Source organism: Mastigoproctus giganteus, chromosome 2 (assembly GCF_048544385.1).
Source record: "Mastigoproctus giganteus isolate SK-2022 chromosome 2, ASM4854438v1, whole genome shotgun sequence".
Classification (NCBI taxonomy): domain Eukaryota; kingdom Metazoa; phylum Arthropoda; class Arachnida; order Uropygi; family Thelyphonidae; genus Mastigoproctus; species Mastigoproctus giganteus.
Window position 1 is genome coordinate 243,466,881 of NC_143576.1, and position 20,952 is coordinate 243,487,832.

Consider the following 20,952-nt stretch of genomic DNA (forward strand, 5'->3'; position numbering starts at 1 on the left):
CAGTTTTACTTTAGGGATAAGATGGCTGCAGTTCTCTCCACACCGGGTGGAAAAGACCTGAGTTCGAGGGCCGTCGATGACGTGAGGAATTTTTAAGGGCCTTTTACACAACGTGGCTGAGTTAATCGGACTCAGGCGAGGTAGCATGTTTTTCTCTCCCGGAAACTCGAGTTTTTTGTTCAGCAAACAGAAAATCGACTTCAGAACACATACCCTACTAGAGCAACAAAATCTACTAGAGCAACAACACCAATCAAGTTCACCAACGCGAATCTATAGGAAACACACCTTCCCTCCCACAAAATGTATACCCTGACTTAGCGTTCAAATTTTAATTTGACAGATTCATAAGGATGCTACTTTTTGTTGTTGAAGTACGGTTTTAGGAGCTATGGACTATGGACATATTGCTCCGTGTATATTGTCTCTAAATTACTTGTCTTAGGTCGGGGTTCCGGGAGAAAAAACTACGACCATCGCCTGAGACCGACCAACTCAGCCAGGTTATAAAAAAAGGCCATTAAAAATTCCTAAATATTTCTTGAAGCAGTTAGATTTTTTAAAAAAATTTGTTATACATGTAGTCTTTATTAAGGGTAGCTTTAAGGGATAGCTTGGCGGATTACCTATTAAGTTTTTCAAGGATAGCTTGTCGGAATAATTATTATTATTATTATTATTAACCATATGGTGGTGCAAGGAAGCTGAGGCTTATGCTGCACCAGCCAAAAAAAAATTCCCAAGTTACCCTTGAGAGAGAGAGAGACAAAAGTATTAAGCGATGTTTGTCTCGGTAGCTTTTTAACAGGAACGGATTTCGGCAGTCAGTGGCCGAAAAGCAAATTCAGTAGGTGGGTCTCCCCTCTTACAGGCATCTTCCCAAGAAGCCCATAATCTTAAATAATTTCGTACGGGGGTTTCTCGGGTTAGACCGAACTGGATTTCTTATCAAGACCTTTCGAATGATATGTGGTATGTTTTTAATAAATGCAAAACTCAAGAGTTAAGATCGTGTGAAAGAAATTCAAAAACGGATTTAATAATGTATAATAGATTAAAGGAGCAGTAGTTCCCATTGTATGGCATAGTATTTAGGGTAAGGCGCCAGCGGTGGTCTCCCACATGTCCCATCAGTATTCTTGTGAAGTATACAGAACTCTGTAAATGCCATAAGTGTGTGTGGCATGTTGTATGGATATAGTAATGTTGGGTTCTGTCGTTTCTCTGGCTTTTTGGCCGCAAGGCCCCTAGTGGGACCCTACGTTGCTCGCCACCACCACTAGGAGGTGAGCCAGGCTGCCCAGTATTCTCTGGCTGGACTCCGCCAGAGTTGCCTGAGTTTCCTGGACCAAGTCCAAGTTAAAAAAAAAAAAAGAAAGAAGAGGAAGGGAAAAAAATAGTATGGTCCACTATCTATACAGCAGATTTCTTTTTTAACACCACAGATTGTTGAAAGCTATTGTACACGTACTCTGTCTGCGCCGGCAACACAGTAGCTATAATTAGTGTCCTCTCCACACCGGGATACGAATCTCATCAAGGACACGAGACACTTTTATGATCTTCCATTCCGTGACTGAGAGTTAGTCAGTCTTAGTCAGGATAGCATGTTTCCCCGCCCCCCCCCCCCATGAAAACTCGGACTTTTCATCCAGTAAAACAGGCAAATCGATGAGAGAACACATTCAATTTATGGACATAATATACAGGGGCAGATCATAGTTCTTGAGTGGGCCTAATACGACAGTTTGTACATGTGCTCTAGTACCACGAATGGGTTAAGAAGCCAAAGTAAACTTGGGTAAGTTTCTTTTGGCTTCAGTGGCAGTGGCATTCTTCTCATGCGGAAGGATGTAGTCTCCTAATCCTGCAGTGCTCAGCTAACGTGCTGGATAAGTGATTATTGCTCAAAATTTTTCTTGGTTAAAATTAGATTGTTCTCCAGAACCGAAGTACAGGAATGAATGACAAAGAAGAAAAGTTCGTTCGTTCAGTTTAGAGCTCAGTTGTAAATGTTGTTGACTCCTCTTTTCGAAAAGAGACCGAGATTTTTAGAGAGACTTCGAGACTCAACCTAATTAGAACAATATTCTAAGGCAGGTTTAGAAATTACCCGGTTAACATAAACTTCTCAAAATAAAAACAATGTTAGATGGGGAGCTAATTTTTGAGTGAAATTAATTTCCCATCTAGTTATCTAGGATTCCCATCTTTCATCTAGAAATCTACGTAGAATCCCCATCTTGAAATGTAAAATATAAAGTCATATAAAATTAGCTATCGCTGCGATTACTGTCCAAAAAGGTTAGAGGTGTTTTTCAAGGTATAAAATACGATTAGGTTATAAGATTGAAGTTAACTAAATTTTCCTTGTTTCCCTAGTTTGCTTACGTGGTCTTTTTTCCAATAAAAAAAAAAAAAAAATCTAATCGTTTATGTTAGGCATTCTAGATTGAAAGCCAAGAAGTACGTGTATAAAAAGAACTTGGAGAAAAGCTATTCTTGAACGGAGTTAGTGCTGAATTCGGATTCATATAATTTTTAAAGATATCATTGTTATGTTATTATAAAAATCAAACTATGTCAAGAAATAAATATCTTTATTCACAAAATAAAAAGAAACTGTCTTAAATTTTCCTTCTTCTCACGCAGGGACTTCCAGACTTCGTGGTTCTGCTTCTGGTCTTCAGCTACCCCTTGCTCGAGACATCACGTTGAGATTACATAAAAATATATTCATGCCGACTCAGGTGGTCACCCACATGATCATGCAGTGGGGCCAGTTTATTGCCCACGACATCACAAGAACTCCAATTAGTCAAACAGGCAAGTGTTAAAAACTATAATTTTTCCCTTTCTCAATTACTTGCAAGTAGAATAAATGAATCAAAATGAAAAGAAATAGTTAATAGATGGGCGTTAATTATTCAGTTAAAGATATTAATATTAATTTAATAATAACTAAGTACAGATTATTTTTAATAGTTTTAAATGGGTGATGTATAACTTAAGTGGAAAGTATCTTGAAACAAGATTAAAATAACTCCCATTACGTACCATACTAAAATATTTCGATATATGTCCCTTCTACTTTGAACTTTTCGTTCTTTTACAGTTGACAACGAGAGGATTTCATGCTGTTCCCCTATTGGAGCAGCTCATCCTGAATGTGCTTCCATTTTTATACGTCCCACTGATGAATTTTATGCCATCCATAGAAAATCATGCATGGATTTTGTACGATCTTCCCGTTGTCCATCCTGTAGAATGGGTAAGCCTTTTTATAGTGAAGTTTATGATTGCTCTGTGGGAAAAAAGTGTATCACAAAAACCAATCAACTACATAATTCGTGATGGATTTCCAGATAAGACAAAACGTAAATATGCTACTGTTATTGCATTTGGGAAAAATTTTAATTTTCTGTTTAACGTGATGCTCTGAATATATTCATAAACCAAAATTTGGTCATAATGCATATTCATGCATTATGACCAAAACAGTGGACATAATGTGACCACTGGACGCTAGTTTGTTGGTTGGTTGGTTGGTTGGTTGGTTGGTTGTTTGTTACAAGGTTTTAGGGGCATCACCAACTTAGGACATATTAGTATTCTGTGGTAGATTTGCCGTTTAGCTGGACCAAAAACCCGAGTTTCAGGTAGGAAAAAACGATGCTGCCTTGACTGAGACCAACTACAGTCACATAAAAAACGCCCATAAAAAGTCCTCTCTTCATTCACAGGATTCGAACTTAGGTCTTTTCCACCCTGTCTAGGGACGATGGCGATTCTACCAATCGTGCTACCCAAGAGGGCCGAGTGGACGCATTCCACAGCACCTAGGAGTGACGTCACTAACCGACACAGAAAATATAGTGACGGTACTGGTAGTACTTGTCATTTCGTCAGTAAGAAGCCCCTTGGCAGTCTTGAGAATAAACAGAAATGTTCTTATAATTTTTTGTACACTATATATTATGTTATTTATTTTTTGGATAATGCTATCATAGTAAATTACATTCCTTGGCCAAAAAATTAGAAACAGTTTGCAATTGGCATCAACAGATAATTAAATGTGAAGTATGCAAATGTAATTTGTCACTTAATATGATCACAAGTTCCTTCCTGGGGCTTCTTAGTTGATCCAACTATGGAAAAGCCAGGTGACAGGAGCACGTTTAGCAACAGCCACAATTGAAAAAAACAAAGGAAATCATTGGTGTTTCGAAATCAACCATCTCAAAAGTGCTGGAAGACGAAAGGAGAATGCACAGCTTAAAGGAAGAAATACAGGAGAAAGCTATTGCTCCAAGGAGACCGTTTGAATTTAAAGCGAATTATGCATCAGAATAGAAAGTCTAGTGTGTTGTAAATGACTGATAAAAGTCAATTTAAGCAAAGAAATACCCATTTCCAACTGAACTATGATGTGATAATTGAAGAATCTAGGATTTGGTAGTCGTATGCATATACGAAAGCCACGTTTTGTATAAAAAAATCGAAATATGCGCCTGTTGTGGTGCCGACAATACCAGGACTGGACTCTGAAACAAGGGAGAAAAGGTCATGTGGTCTGATGAGTCTTGATTTGCACTTTTTTTGCACCAATGTACCAAATTCATCATGCAGTACTTCATATTTGTCCGGATTACGATGGATTCTTTCAGGATGACAACGCAATAATCCACCTTGCAAAATTGCATTCGAATAGTTCGAAGAACACTCCCAATAATGAGAATTTTTGGGGATATGTTGGAAAGAGCAGTTCCGCTTCACAGTTCCCTTCCGATCACAATACAGCAGCTGGCAAATATTCTGATAGAAGAATGGTCAAATCTGGAGAGCTAGACTCCTTCAGACATCTAGTGGAATTCATACCACGACGTGTATGGGCTAAAATTCGCGCAAAAAAATGTGACCTTACTAGATACTGAATAAAGGTTTCTAATGTTTTGGCCAGTGAGTGTAGTATGATGTGTTCGCAAAATTGGCAACAAAATTTCTTTCTGCGGTATTAATCCATGCAATCCTCTTCATTCCCAGGGTATCGGCAACAACTCAACCTGATAACTTCATTCATCGATGGTTCTCAAATTTACGGCAGTTCAGAAAACGAGAGTTATTCTTTAAGGGAAGGATGGAACGGTGAGGCTTTCATATTCAGTAGATTAAATATAGATTTGTAATGTTCTTATAAGAAATTTGTCAATTCATTCAGTTCCAATCAGTTCTGTTATAACTAAACAAAATTGATATTTTGGCATTCCATGAGTTGAAGAGTGAAGAATGAAGCGAGTGCCCTTCATTCTGAATGTTACGATTGAATAAATAAAATTTAAAAATAAGAGTCCAGTAAAATTAATATCATCATTTTTTCATGACCTCTAGAGACATCTAGAGCCAATCTCAGTTATTATATACATTCCAAATAAATTAAATATGAAATTCTTTATTTTAATTACAGTTTCTATAAAGGATAATAAATTGGGTAATATATGCATCGTGTTACATTTCTATAATTCGATATTTTTCTTAAATTAATTGAGTTTTTTCATTTTCTGTGATTAACAGAAGTAAAAAGTAAATAATTTTTATCATTTTACCAATAATTTTAAATACAAAAGCTTGAAAAAGATTTATATTTTATGCAAATTATTTTATTCGTTATTTAAATAACTGTTTCTTGACAGCAGCCCACCCCTGTATTTATGTGAATTTGTATCAAAATTTAATTGATAAAATCACTTCTTCAATTATTTATTTATTTTTATTTATCTCTATTTTATATATATATATATATATATATATTAGATAGACATACAATTTATAAATGCATAAATAAATTGATAAATAAATATCACATATAAAGATTTATACAGGTCGACTTAAAGTCACAGATTTCGGAACAGGCACAGGCGAGCTCCTTCCACAAAGTTTAGATCCTAATAACGATGAATGCAGTCTTCCTGATGAAGATCTTATTTGTTTTTCTGCAGGTAAGTTTATTCATAAATAGTATTTATCTGGCGTACATTGCCCTTGTGGGTAGCCGGTTGGAAAAGACCTGAGTTCGATGACGTGAGAAATTTTTATGGGCCTTTTCAGAACGGGCTGAGTTAGCCAGTCTCAGGCGAGAGTAGCATGGTTTTTCCCTCCCAGAAACTTGGATTTTTCGTTCAGAATTCAACAAATCGAGCACAGAAAACACGCAATTTACAGATAATATATACAGAGCAATATGAACTTAGTCGCTGATACTCCCAAAACCATACAACAACTAGCGTACAGTTTCAAGAGGTGCCATGAACCGCTGGAATCCCTTATGTAATTGAAATACAGTACAGTGTCTGAGTGAGCACATACGAGTTTTGCGAACAGATCTCAGAATAATGTATAGACTTCTGAACTTTTATCAGAAGCGATTTATAAAACCATTAGGCATGTGACAGTAGTAAGGTTCTAGGAGCATCAAATCATATTGCTCCGTATATACTGTTTGTAAATTGCGTGTGTGTTCTGTGGTCGATTATAACCCGAGTTTTGTTACCCTCGCCTGAGATCGACTAACTCAGCCACGTTGTGAAAAAAAGCCCATGAAAATTCCTCACGTTATCGTCGAGATTCCAACTCAGGTCTTTTCCACCCGGTGTGGGGAGAACGGAGTTTCTACCATCTGTACTATCCACTAGGGCATTAGGCAGGTAAGAACAAATAATAAATTACTTAGCAGCACAAACTGCATGATGCACCAGAATAATAAAGAATTTTCTGGATTTATAGAATAATCTGGATTCGAGTATGGGCATTTCTGGAATAGCATTTAGTATTGGTAGTGGCCATATGGTGCAAGGAAGCCTAAGGCTTATACTGCAATAGTTTGAATCTATGCTATAGCAGTCCTAAGACTAATATAGGAAATAATTTTTGCATTTTCTTGATCCTGCATGGATTGAGTCGATGACCTGATGAATGCTGATGGTTGACTGGTGGGATTTTCCAGGAAGTTTCTCAGAACTGAATCTGGATGGAATTTTTTTAAATACTTTTTTAAGGGTAATCATATGGGTGATGGGGAGAAGTCGAATCTTTTTATTAGCTGAGAGTGCGACTAGCTTCAACGCCATTGTAATTGATCCATTGAGGAATCTAAAACATCCGTTGTCTATCCAAATTGTCGAAATATAAGACAGAATTGTCTGCTAAAGTATGCTGTGAGAGTATCTGAGAGTAAATTCCACGATGTGTTTGTAGTCAAATTTGGTGTAAGAGGTACTTTTCATAGGATGCTGAAGACTGAGCCTGTGACATCGTGAATCGAGTTAAGAAGATTTATTAACAGAATTCCTCAATTCCATTGGAGAAAAGAAGGGAAAGGGAATAGTTAGTTTTTTTTTTAATTATCAGAACCCGCACAGATCATCTAATATGCTCGGGAAATCCCACAAGCCAGCCTGGATCACATACAGAGATGCTGCCTCTTGGTATTGAACCAGTTCTCGTAAGTAGAGGAGCCCTGACCACGTGCTACGCAGACAGTCACCCTTCACTTGAACTCTACTGAATTTTAGAATAACGCTTTGCTTTTATTAAAGACGCACACAATATGGTCTGCAATACCAGTTATAAAATATTCTCCGGTATCAGTTATACAATAAGGTCAACAGAAGCACCTAATTATACAATAGGGTTTGCGGCACCAGTCCTTTTTTGTTGTTGTTGTTGACGCTTCATAATTCGGCTATTTGGGTTTAATTATATATATATATATATATATCATTAAGTGAATGTTAACAAACGTTTCTATTATATGTTATAATTTGAAAATAGTTGTATGGTAAATAATTTATAATTTTATCGTAATGTAACGTAAACCCCACTAGCATATATTGCTGTTTTGCAGTGAGGTCCCGGGTCTCAAACTGAATGAGATGAATAAATAAAAATGTTTATAAATGTACAGTGAGAACGCGGAAGAGGAAAAAGCACTAAAACCCACTGATAATCAGGTTTCAGAGCTGGGGTCAGAATGAGTTGAAAACGTTATCCACCTCAGCAAGGATTATCACCTGCACACAACTCTTGAATCAGAAAAGGGTCACACGTGAGAAAACTTGATATGGCTTCTGTAGACTTGGTCGTCAATGAATTTTCCACAGTCAGGATTCAGAGAGATGGGTAACATCAGTATCTGCAGAAATCGGTCAGGTAGTCTACGCACGTGGGATTAAAAACGCTGACAAAAACACTAGCACTTCTCCCAAAAATTAAGGGTTATGATGCAGCAAAAATTGCCTTCAGATCTAGAATGACCGTTTTTGTATTATGAAGTGACGAGGATAACTTTATTTTGTGTATAACACATCAACATCATATTTGGAGATATTGAGCACTGTGGGGGCAGCTGATGGCCATTCAACCCAAATATATATATATATTTTTTATTATTTGGTAGAAGGAGGATAATCTCCGATATTTCTGGGAATCCATAATAATAATCGTTTCATAATTATAAATTAGGATGATTTCTATTAGTTTAATAAAAAAGGTGTAAAAAGTATATGGCAATTATCATAAAATCTGTTCAATTTACATATGGTCCCACAATGTAAGAAATGGTAAGAATCACTAAGCTATATGAAGAAATGTAGTACTCAAGTGAAATTACAGGATTTTTAAGATAATTTCGATACAAACTCGTTTGTCCCATTATACTTGAAAACTTGTTTACACGGTGTAGAAAAGCAATCAATAAATAAAAGATCTTTATTGAAAAGCACGAAGTCGCCTTAAAAATTTTGTGACCAATATTTTATAATTTTATTTTCAGAAAATATTGCCCTCGCTTATATGCACTATTCTACCCTGGCGGGTAGAATTGTGCATATAAGCACCATTTTCCCAATACCGGGCGAAAAAGGCCCTGGTTCGAATTCCATCAATAGCGCCAGGAATTTTTGTGGACTTTTTTTGTGTCCGAGTTAATCGGTTTTAGGCAAGGGTAGCACATTTTCTCTCTCAAAAAGTCGGGTTTTTTGTCTATCAAACAGATAAATCGAGCATAGAACACACAATTTACTGACATAATATATAGGGTGCAATATAGTCTAAGTCTCTGATGCGCTTAAAACCTTACAACAACAACAACAGAACACGTTATACCTCTTCGCGAAACCCTAGAATTCACTTAGCAGTTTCAAAAGCACTGTTTTATATCAACAATAATGCATTTTGAGCGGAAGAGACAGAGTAGGGATTGTGGAATACAGCTGAAAATATTCGAATTATGGAATATTTCAAGTAAAGCGGTGTCATGGAATTGTTGTTGCTATTAAAAAATGAAAATTTGAAAATCCTGTATTAGAATGAGGTAAATGATTGTGAAGTATGAAAATTAAGGGATAATGGGTGGAAGTGAGGAGGAATAAAGGTGTGGCATCATAACCCGTATTTATAATTATAAATCTGTAGCCATTGTCAATCCACTGCAGGACTCCTCAGCAAGTCATGTTGAGGGAATGGACCATAATCTGGCACTCTGGGTTGGCAGATCGACCTGTGCTATTGCGATCCCGCTCCCAACCACTCAGCTACGGAGGTCGCATTTATTACCGTATTAAATCCGAATTTATATAGATTAAAAATAAAAATAATTACGTGATATTAAATGATAATTCACTATTATATATAACACGCTTGAAATATTATAATATAATAATAATAATATACTACTAGGGGGCTTCTCTCCCTGCTCGCTGCGCTCGCTTCTTTTGATAAAATAAAATAAAATACTTACAGCAGCTTTCGACATTGTGTGTGTCTCTTCCTTAGCTATGAATACATAAACACGTTAGATATGGAAATCAAGAATGGTACCCCGTGGTCACGTTAGATAAACAAAGCGCGTGCATGAGGTTTATCTAGCATGATCACGCTTAAACAGAAGCTTGTTTTACCACAGTAAAGCAAGCTTCTGTTACGTATTTTAGTATTTGTTGCGTATTACACGTAACCCGTATCCCTCTTCTCCAATTGGCTGAATAAATATCACTATGAGGAAAATTATTTTAATGTATAGAAGGATTTATAATAACGGAATAATTACTCAATATGCCTATCACTTTTTACGCTATTTCAGGTGATAACCGAGTAAATCAACATCCAGCTCTTACTAGTCTCCACACGGTATTTCTAAGGCATCATAATCGTCTCGCAGAAAGAATGAAAATGATGAATCCAAGATGGAATGATGAACGTATCTTCCAGGAAGTTAGGTAAGGGGCTATGGTCTAAAATCAGCAGTACCATATTATTACATAAAATTAAAACCAGGATGCTGAAGATATGGCTCGTCACTGACTGTTCCTTCGAAACAGAAATAACTCCATTCGATGAAATGGCATTCTCCCCACTCCATCCTTAAAAAAACAATAATGTCTGCCCCATTAACTTGCTTTAATGAAAATCATACGATTCGATAACAGGCACTGTTACCATCTCCTTATATTTTAATTTTAGCCAAGTCTACTAACAACATCATTCACAAATTATATATATTTCTCTTAGTGGTATTTTGTGTTATTATTTAAGTAGGGCTCATTCTTTGGGGGTATGGGCCTGTGTTTCTTTGGGCGAGGAGTGAGGGCTTTACTCCTCTGGGGGCGAGTGTTGCCTTGGTCTTTCTATTTTCTGTCCTTAATCTTATTTCTATGTTTATTTTGCGCCTTACCTATAATCCTATTAACAGCATTAATTGATTTGCTGCATTCATTTTGTGGTGCGAGTGTTATCTCAACGTTGGAAAAGTATATAGTTTGTGAATGAAATTGTTAGCAGACTGGATTAATTTTAAAATATAAGGAGATATTAACAATGCCTACTGATTATCAGAGAATCGCATATTTTTTACAACTGCAACTAAACCCGACTGACATATTTTTTTTTTTTTTGGGGGGGGAGATGTCATTTCATCGAATAGAGTTATGGATTAAGGAACATTCAGAGATGAATCCCATGTAATATTGTATATATTTCACAATAAATAGCAAAAAGACAACAGTAAACAACGTCTTTAATTGAAGCAATTGGTACAGAAAATCGAATTCTTTTAAATGTGAAGCCAAATTTTAATATACAGAAAGAAAATTGCAACAACATGCGTTCATTACCTGAATTTCGCACATTTCATATTTAGGAAAGTTTTCTGCTTGATTTCAATGCCCGTCTGCAGTGGGGATAATGGCAACATTCCTCTGCAAGTGTTCAAATGTTCTTCTCGGGTAGTGGAGCAGAATATTTTTAACAGAAAACTTTGGAGCTATGAAACAACTATCTGAAAGGGACACGCTCCTAGCATTCACGGTAGAAATTTTCTCAACCCAATCGATGATGGAACATGGGAAACCTACAATTTTTATTACCACACTGCTGGACAACAGTAAACAACATCTTTAATTGAAGTGTTGTTTACTGTTGTCCTAACCCCTAAAAAACCTGTTAACTGTTGTTAACCCCTAAAAAATCTGTTCTCATCACTATTAGATTCAAACCCACACTCTTAATTTGGTGATAAGTATAGTTCCATTTAAAATAGCTGCGAGAATCTGAATCTTAAATAAAATTTAAGTGCCAACTTTTTCTATTCGTATTAACCATATATAAATTAAGAAAGTAATGTTAATTAAGTAATATTCCTTAAAACTACTCTTGTTTCTTATTTAGGCGTATAATTGGTGCTCAGCTTCAAGTAATAACTTATAATGAATATCTTCCATTAATACTTGGAGAGGATCGACTAGACTTCTTCAGACTAAGAGTTCAGAATTATGGTTTTACTGAGTATGATGATAACACAGATCCAACCCTCCTGAATGAATTCAGCGTCGCAGCATATAGATTTGGACACTCAATGATCAACGCTATCTTTGCGCAGATTCCAAATGATGATGAAGAATATGGACCTCGTTTACGGGAGATTTTCTCTTTCCCTTTTGAACTTTACTACGGCAAACTTGAACCGTACCTCAGAGGTTTGGTGGAAGGAACTGCCCAGAAATTTGATAGATACATGGTGCCAGATATCACTAACCACTTATACCAGGGAAGAGAAAATACATCTGGATTAGATCTAGCTTCTTTTGATATCCAAAGAGGTCGTGATCATGGAATTCCAGGATATATTCAGTATGTAAAGTTGTGCGGTGGACCATCCATTCGCAATTTCCGAGATCTGGATCAGCTGATGCCAGTTCGTACCAGAGTCATTCTTCAAGATCTCTACGAGTAAGTAGTGCAAAGTATAATTTCTCAGGTTTTAATTTTTTCATTTTATGAAGATCGGTTCGTTTTGTATTTCATTTTCTACTTTAACACGAAATTTCTTAATGGTACATTGATTTTTTCAGAAAGTTTTTGGATGTCCCAAATATTCAACGGTTCATATAGGTTTGTCCACCGTGACTGCTTAGTTGGCAGGATACATCGCCATCTAACACGCGTATCGAGAGGACTGGGTTCCTCAAGTTCTTTTCAATCGGAACTGTAGTTAGCTCATATCAGGAGGAGGGAGTATCATTCTCCGTCGGCTATTCCCCGGGGTTTTTTCAGAGTGCACAGTCTGCAAATAAGCTTGCGAACATACACACATTCTCACACATTGGTCACTGCAGGAGCGCCTTCTTGTGGTCGCTTGAGAAGAATGTAGTCTCCTAATCCTGCAGTGCTCAGCTAACGTGCTGGTTAAGTGATTATTGTTAATATTAATTAGCTTAATAAATACAGGAATATAAAGATCAATTTATTAACATAAAATTACAAATTAAACAAAATTATAGACAGAGAGCTTGCGCTGTTTTGAAAGGGTTAATTCGTATACGAATTCGTATTCGTATTTTAATCACTGAGATGATTTTTGATAAGGTTATTAGATGTCCCCCATTTCAAGCTTATTTAAATGGCTTTCTTTCAAAAATCCGTTTTACTGAGATCTAAATTATAAAAGAATTTGGCAATCTTATAATAGCTAGAATTTATTAAGTGTCTCATGATAAATTATCAAACATATTTCGATATTATCTTACTTTATTTTATTATTTATTATATTTTATTTTATTGCATTATTTTATTTGCTTTTATTTTATTTTTTATTTATTTATTTTATTTTATTTTTTTTTTCTTTTATTTGAGACACGTGGCATGGGGGGATGCATATAAATAATCAATTGATACTGAGGTCTATGGTAAGTATAAATTAGTCTGTAATCAAATCACAAAGGAGATTGGACAAGGTAAGGCAGATTATGAGAACTCTCTAGCAAAGAATGGAAACAAAATTGGCAAAGACTTACTAGAAGGAAGGGGTTGAATCACATTCGGCCACTTGATGTCTATGGGTTAACTGTTTATGACCCTGCTCAGTTGCAGACAAATTGAACAGGTATTTTGCATCTACATTTCCACATGAGGAATTCTTATGGGAAAGGGATGCCAGAAGTTTATCATACTCTAACGAGGAACTAAATGACATTGTGATAACTGAAGGGAAAGTGGAGAAGAATTTGCGTTAGATGGACATAAAAAGGCACCTGGGATGGATGGAATCTATCCAATTATATTAAAGGAGGCAAGCAAACCCTTGTCGATATTATGAGAGCATTCTTGGATTCATGGGAAGTCCCTATGGACTGGAGATGTGCAAATATATCCCTAATTCATAAAAGGGGAGAGCCAAAAGGCGACATGAGTAATTACAGACCTGTTAGGTTAATACCTGTTCCAGGGAAAATAATGGAATACATGGATTTATTAAGGGGTCTTGTCTGACTAATCTCTGGATGCAAAAAAATAATTTGGATATCATATACTTGGATTTCAAGAAGGCTTTCGATACTGTTACACATAAAGACTGCTGTGCGAACTGGAGCATTGTGGCATTAAGGCAAAATTACTGCTAAAGATAAAGGGATGGTTATGGAAGAAATTCGATACTTATGAATGATACTGATGAAGGTATATTTCGTTTAATATCTAAGTTTTCAGTGATACATTGGATGTCAGGGAGAATTACTGCAATAAGATATAGTAAAATTGGGTCGATGGGCTGAGAAATGGCAATTCAAGTTTAACATTGACAAATGCAAGGTACTGCATATGGGTAGAAGTAACCCCAGAATAACTTTTCAACTGTGTAGTACTACACTCGGTAGAGAAGAATGAAAAAGACCTTGAGGGTAATTGTGCAGTCAGACATGAAATTTTCTGAGCAGCACCAGGGCTGGAATTACACATACTAAATTAGTTACAGCCCAGGGCCTCATATTACAAGGGGCCTCGCTCCACCTTAAAATTATTTTTAAAAATTGTGAGAGTGAATCGGTGAAGGGCCTCATACATGCTATAGCTGAGGGTCACAACAAGTTTAAATCCGGCTCTGGACAGCTCATGCGGTTTTGTCAATGATATACAGAAATTTTGCTAGCAGGCGATTATATAAGACCATGGTTAGCACCATCTTGAGTACTCTACACAGGTCTGGAGGGTTCAATTTAGGAAGTATGTAGATCTGCTGGAAAGGATGCAGAGAAAGTCAACTAGACTGGTGAAGGGAACAAAAGAGTGCTCTTACCTAGAAAGGCTTCAGTTATAATTGCAGCGTCTAGAAACTAGGCATTTGCGGGGGAGATCTGATTGAGGTGTTTAAAGCCTTGAATTGATTAAGCTGAATGTTAATGGCATTCTTCCACTTACTGAGACTACACATATGAGAAGGCATAAATTCAAGTTGAGGAATGATGGTTCCAGGATAGATGTACAGAAGTTTGCCTTCGGCCAGCGAGTGGTGGATTGTAGGAACAGGCTTTCATCTGTTATTGTGGAAGATTCAACCCATCGGTTGAATAAATTCAAGGAAGAACTAAGCAAATTCTTGGAGAGTACGGATAGGTGAACTGTGTAGGTTTTTTTTTTTTTTTTTTTTGACTGATGCTATATAACTTGCTTTCTTGCATCATTTGCTATTAATGCTATTATTATTACTACTATTATTATATGTAATTTTTAATTTAATTATTATGAAGCTTTGAACTGGAGATAGTACAATCAATGAAGGCGAAATTTTTCATGTAATAATGACACTTGAACCAGGAAGCATTAATTCAAAATAATGGAAAAGGGATAGAGTGGATTGTGAGTTACATTAATTATTTAAAATTACTTTAATCCATTGAAGTTGAGGCCGATGGCTTGGAGAAATATAAAGACTAGCTCGATCGGTACTCACGGGATGAGGGAAATACAGTACAAGGATTATGATTTTATTTTATTTTATTATTTATTATTTGTTTTTTATTTTGCCTTTATTTATTCGATTTTATTATTTGCTGATGCAATAAAAGCCTAGCACCATAATCCAATATTAATATTGATGATTTAATTAATATTGTAATTAATTAATTAAATAACATTAAAATATAATTTAATCAATGCTTTATTAATTCAAGATGCAATAATCAAATAATTTAAATTATAGTTATTAAATTATAATTTCGTAAAAATTGGTGAAAATAAAAGGTGCTTTTCTGATATTTGGTCATATATTGGTACCAAAATTGTATTTATGCTTCAGTTTATTAGCTATGACCGGTATTTATGATTTTATTTTGATTTTAATCAAGGTAATCAAAACCGAGAGAGAGAGAGAGAGAGAGAGAAAGAGAATTTAATAAATAAAAAAAATAGTGAGAATAATAGTTTCGAAAGCACTATTTCCAGCGGGCCAATGGCGCAATGGATAACGCGTCTGACTACGGATCAGAAGATTCCAGGTTCGAATCCTGGTTGGCTCGGTGGATTTTTTATTTTATGTTATTTCTTTTTTTAATTATCATGCATTCTTAGAATTTTAGAGGGAATTTGCATCTTTTATTATTATTATTATTATTATTATTATATTAAAGCCCACTCTTTCCGCCTGAGATCGGCTCACTATAGCCTCGTTTATTCAAACGAGTAACAAGTGGAAAACCACTAAACTGTCAGGTAGGATGGATGAGCATTAGGTTGGAAGTCATATGCAAAAATAACGTACATTATTATTTTTATCATAAGGGGAAGCTCTAGTCACTTTACCTCCTATCATGGGCCGCAAGTGCATCAAGCATCCCTGTGTATCCAAACACACGCTAGGTATCCAATTTCATGGTACCAACATGTGATGCGGTTACTAAAGGGTTTCATTTCATGAGAGTTTAGCGTATCTGATGTGTATTATGTGTGTAATTTTAATACAATCCCCACTTTCTAGCTAACAGCTGTATTGGATGTAGTAATTAAATGCTAATAAGCACTGTTAGTATCATCTCTTTCTTCTCCTTACGGGTTATTATTATTATTATAATACTTTTACTCCTTTATGGGGTTTTTTCGCCCCTTGACGAGTATTGGTATTAAGTGCATAAGATGATTGGATTGTATCCGGTTACTAATTTTATTGATGTTACTGTTGGTTGAGGAATTCTTACTGTCCTACGTGTGTTCAGGATCGCGGCTTTCTGGAGTTCCATGTAAGTGTTCTCTGGCAGGCCTATTGCTGCTAGGTTCTTATGGAGGCTCTTTGGTACCATGCCGGTGATTGACACGATGATCGGGAAGGTCATTACTTGTTCCATATGCCACATGTCTTTGACTCCATGTCTTAGATCTAACTACTTCCTGATCATTCCTTGTAGGTTTTATGGAGCTTTCTGAGATTAGGCACTGCTATGTCTTACAAGTAGGTAACCATTTTCTTCTTGTCAATCAGGGTTATGTCTAGTCTTTTGTGAGGATCGTCTTGTCCATTGTTATAGCACAGTCCCAGTATAATCTGCCAAGTAGAGGTCTCTTTTATGGCCTGAGGCTCGTACTTGTAATACGGTAAACTTTTTTTTGATCAGCTGGTAGTTTCACGCAAGCTTCCATTACTTATTATTATTATACTCAATGACACAGTAGATTAGAATTGATATGCAGATAAACTACTACCTCTGTTTACAGTGTGGAATATACTATGTGTAGTGACTTCATAGTCTTTTCTGTATGATAACAAATTTGTACAAAACTGTTGTAAAGGAAGAATTACAACTTGTTGTCAAGAAATTTACTTTTCTTAACAAGTTCATTCATTGTAAACGAATTCTCTTGATAAATAAATAAATTGTATTGCATTGCATTATTATTATTATTATTATTATTGCTCTTGTATTATTTCTCCCTGATTGGGGGTTCCACTTCGTGAAGGGTACTGCTACCAAGTACACAGGGTGGTTGTTGTTGTTATGTCTGGTGTTACTGTTGGTCGAGGAACTCTCTGACTGTTCTACAGGACAGTCAGAGAGTTCCTTGTATGTGTTCTCTGGGAGACCTATTGCTGGTAGGCTGTTATATAGGGTCTTTGGCACCATACCGTTGGTTAACACGATGGTCGGTATGGTTGTTACTTGTTGCATGGGCTACATCTCTTTGATCTCTTGTCCTAGGTCCGTGTACTTCCTGATCTTTTCTTCCTGGGTTTACTGGAGGTTGCCAAGGTTAGGCACAGATGTGTCAATCAGATAGGCAGCATTTTCCTTCTTGAGACAAATATTATGTACGATCTGTTGTGCGCAATTGTCTTGTCAGTTATTATGACGCATTCCCAGTACAGCTTGTGGGTTGGGATCTCCAGTACGGCCTGGGGTTCGTACTTGTAATACAGTACGCTTTCTTTGATCAACTGGCATTTCCTCGCTAACTTCAGGTGTATTATCCTGGCTACATGGTTTTGTCTACGAGTGTACTCTGTCTGGGTGATCACCTTGCATCCTACAGTGATGTGTTGGATCGTTTCTGAGGCCAAATGGCATCATCGATATGTGTCATCTGATTTATTATTATTATAATTAATATTATGACACTCTGGTCCGCTATTCGCTGTTGTGCGACCTGAATATCTGGGAATCGTTTCAACCACTTGGTATGTAGTCTCAGACTGTACATTGTCATGTCAGTCTTTAGCTTGGTTATTTCGTAGTATGTTGGCATGATGAACGTATTCATTTCGATGCCCCACTTCATACATTGGTGTGTTCTTCCTTCCTAGGTGGTTAATAGCGCAGTTGCGCAGGAAGCACTTCAAGTTGATTGAGCTGTATGGTCTTGCCCTTCCCTTGTAGTAGCCACACTGGGGACAGTGCCACTTGCTCCACTGTCTGCCTTGAGAGACTGTCTCTGACTTTTCGAACTGACCCTTTTGCCTAAGGACTGAACGCGAGTGACTTTATCGTGCGCCACACTAGATGTAGTATGTTTTTTACTTCTCTTCGACATCATCATTTATCTATGAAGTGGACCTGTTTAGCTTTGGCTTATGTCCAGTGGTAGTATTAGTTCTTTGAAACGACAGCAGATGGCGCCCTACCTGCATCAGCCGTCACTTCGACCTTGAGGAGGTAGTCCCGCTGAAGCGACTTTTGCAATGGTTTTATTATTATTATTAACGATATAAATTTGTTAAGTTTGTTTTTGTTTGGGGATTTATGGACAATCGATTATTTTGGTCATCGGGTTCACATAGTTTATCGTCTTTCTATCTGTACTATTATCTGTGTTTTCGTAAATTATTTGCATGTTGCGTGATCCTTCCAACTCATTTTTCCATTACCATGAGTCAAACCCGGTTTTTGCTGATTACTAAGGTTTGCCGTTCTCTGCCATCGTGATTAGTGAGGGATATCTGTAGTTAAAAAAACAACAACAAAAAACTGACGGCCGCTTGAGACATTTCCTGGGCTCCCCTGTAATTAGAATCTGCCCCTGTTAACAAACGATATACTGATACACACTGCACGATACATTGACGCCTCACGACAGCCGTCTCTAGGAAAGTGGAGGGAGGGCTATTCTAACGGGTTAATCTAATCCTTCAGAAAATTATCATCCACATCACTCAGATAGGAGCCATTAGTAATTCTCCTATTTTATCTAATCCATACCATGAAACTCGTGGCCTATTCGAAATAGCCTAACCCAAACCATGACCTAAAAGCCAGGAAAATTATAATTACACACACAGAGTATTACATTTGAGATAATTCAAATAGCGCCATCCAGTGAACACAAAAGCGAAATATATCTCGATGTATGGTGGTAACATGGAAGTGTTCAGTAGCATCATTTATAAGATGCAATTTTTAGGTCCCGGGTAGGGACCTAAAAATTGCATCTTATAAATGCGCAAGATAGCTATAAAATAATGAATATAATATAGTATAATTTGAAGACAAGCATTTAAATAATTGAAGGATTAAATATGAAGTTGGCTGCCATGTTAATCGTATAGCAGCGGTTCTCAAACTGTCTGAGCCTACGTCTCCCTTGACCTGTAAAATTTTCCCGGCGCCTACCTTGAAGTTAAACATCTATAATTGTGCAATTTCTTATTTTTAATATGTTAATACAATAATTATTAATACATACTGATGCGTTCTCTTCGTCAAAAATACCCTAAAAATAATTATAACTATAATTATTTACATTAATAATACAGATCAAATAGTAGTAGATATCTAATAGTAAAAAAAAATCATTCTTAATATATTTTTAATTTTTGTCATGGAAATCTTACATAAACTATTGCATCGTCCGCAACGCCCCTGGTAAATTATGGCGCCTCCCCAGGACGTCGCGACGCACGGTTTGAAAACCTCTGTCGTATAGTATGCCAAACAAAAAAAGTAAAGAACAGCAAGAAGAAATACGAGAGGAAGGGAAGTGAAACTTAATACAAGAAAAACTAAAATGAAATGCTATAAACTAAAATAAAATAACTATAAGCAATACAGTAATAAAACAAAATAAATTAGCAATAAAGGCAAAAGATTGCAGATTGCATCAATGATTGAAGTTTGTATCAATAATGATGCAAACTTCAGTGGAGAAGAATTTTAAAATAAGGTTTAGAGAAAAATGTAAGAAAAAAATATATGCATCATTATTTATATTATTAGGATTGATTAATTATCTATCTTGATTAATTTTATCAATAATGATCTGTATGTTTTTTTCTTGCATTTTTCTTACGTATCTGCCCACCTGCTTTATATTGCATGTTACGAGCACTGATGCGGTTACCCAAGGGGCCCTCCATTTCATGAAAAGTTTTAGTGCGCTAATAATGTGGCCGCTCAGGCCATATTATTAAACGCACCTAACCTTTTTATAAGACAACTGTGAGACCACACTTGGAATACTAAGTATGCATGTAGAATTAAAAAAAATAATAAATAAAAAATAACCATTAAAGACGAACGGTCTACCATTCTGTAATGGATACAGTGAAATGAATGAAGGCAATTTCAGTGTATTACTGACCCTTAAATCGAGTATGGCAGACAGCGGTTTAAAATGAATAGTTTCTCTACGAATTGAGCTAACCTAAAAAGTGGGTTTCCTTAAGGATATACCAGGGCCCCCTGCTATTTTTTGATTTTTTTTTTTTTTTTTTTTTTTCTTGAATGATATGGTTAAGGAATAGAAGGCGTGATGTCAAAATTTGCATTGATTAGATGTCAAGATCGGGAGTAGTTAATGACCAGAGCCAAGCGGCACTTCTTGCATGATGACATAAGTAGGTTTCGGGGATGGTTAAAGCTGATAACGTATTTACTGAGCGAGATTCAATTAAATTTGGAACTTCCAATATTGAAGGACACGAAATTCTCTGTGCAGTGTAGACAGGTTGGTAAGGAGGCCTGCAGTGACCTGTTCCACTGTACAAGGCAATTGTAAGACTGCACTTGGAACACTGTGTCCAATTATACAGACCACACCTAAAAAAGCATTGAGTCTTTCAAAAGGCCTCAAGATGGGAAATGCACCTGCTGAGATAAAAAATGGAGTCTAGAAAGGCTCTAATTCGTGAGGTGCAGAGCTTTTTAAGTA

General features: G+C 36.3%; 1 protein-coding gene and 1 non-coding gene across 2 annotated transcripts in view; both read left to right on the top strand.

Moving 5' to 3' along the window:
• The window catches only part of LOC150090331 (chorion peroxidase-like), a 68,733-nt gene that overhangs the window by 16,027 nt on the left and 31,754 nt on the right, over nt 1-20,952 (top strand). The window contains exons 4-9 of the mRNA XM_090390272.1: nt 2,653-2,826; nt 3,116-3,271; nt 5,044-5,145; nt 5,880-5,996; nt 10,136-10,271; nt 11,719-12,279. Of these exons, the coding sequence (XP_090246398.1) occupies nt 2,653-2,826; nt 3,116-3,271; nt 5,044-5,145; nt 5,880-5,996; nt 10,136-10,271; nt 11,719-12,279 (1,246 nt within the window). The remainder of the gene's footprint in view (nt 1-2,652; nt 2,827-3,115; nt 3,272-5,043; nt 5,146-5,879; nt 5,997-10,135; nt 10,272-11,718; nt 12,280-20,952) is intronic.
• TRNAR-ACG (transfer RNA arginine (anticodon ACG)) lies at nt 15,767-15,839 on the top strand. Its single transcript has one exon. It is a non-coding gene; the product is annotated as a tRNA-Arg (tRNA).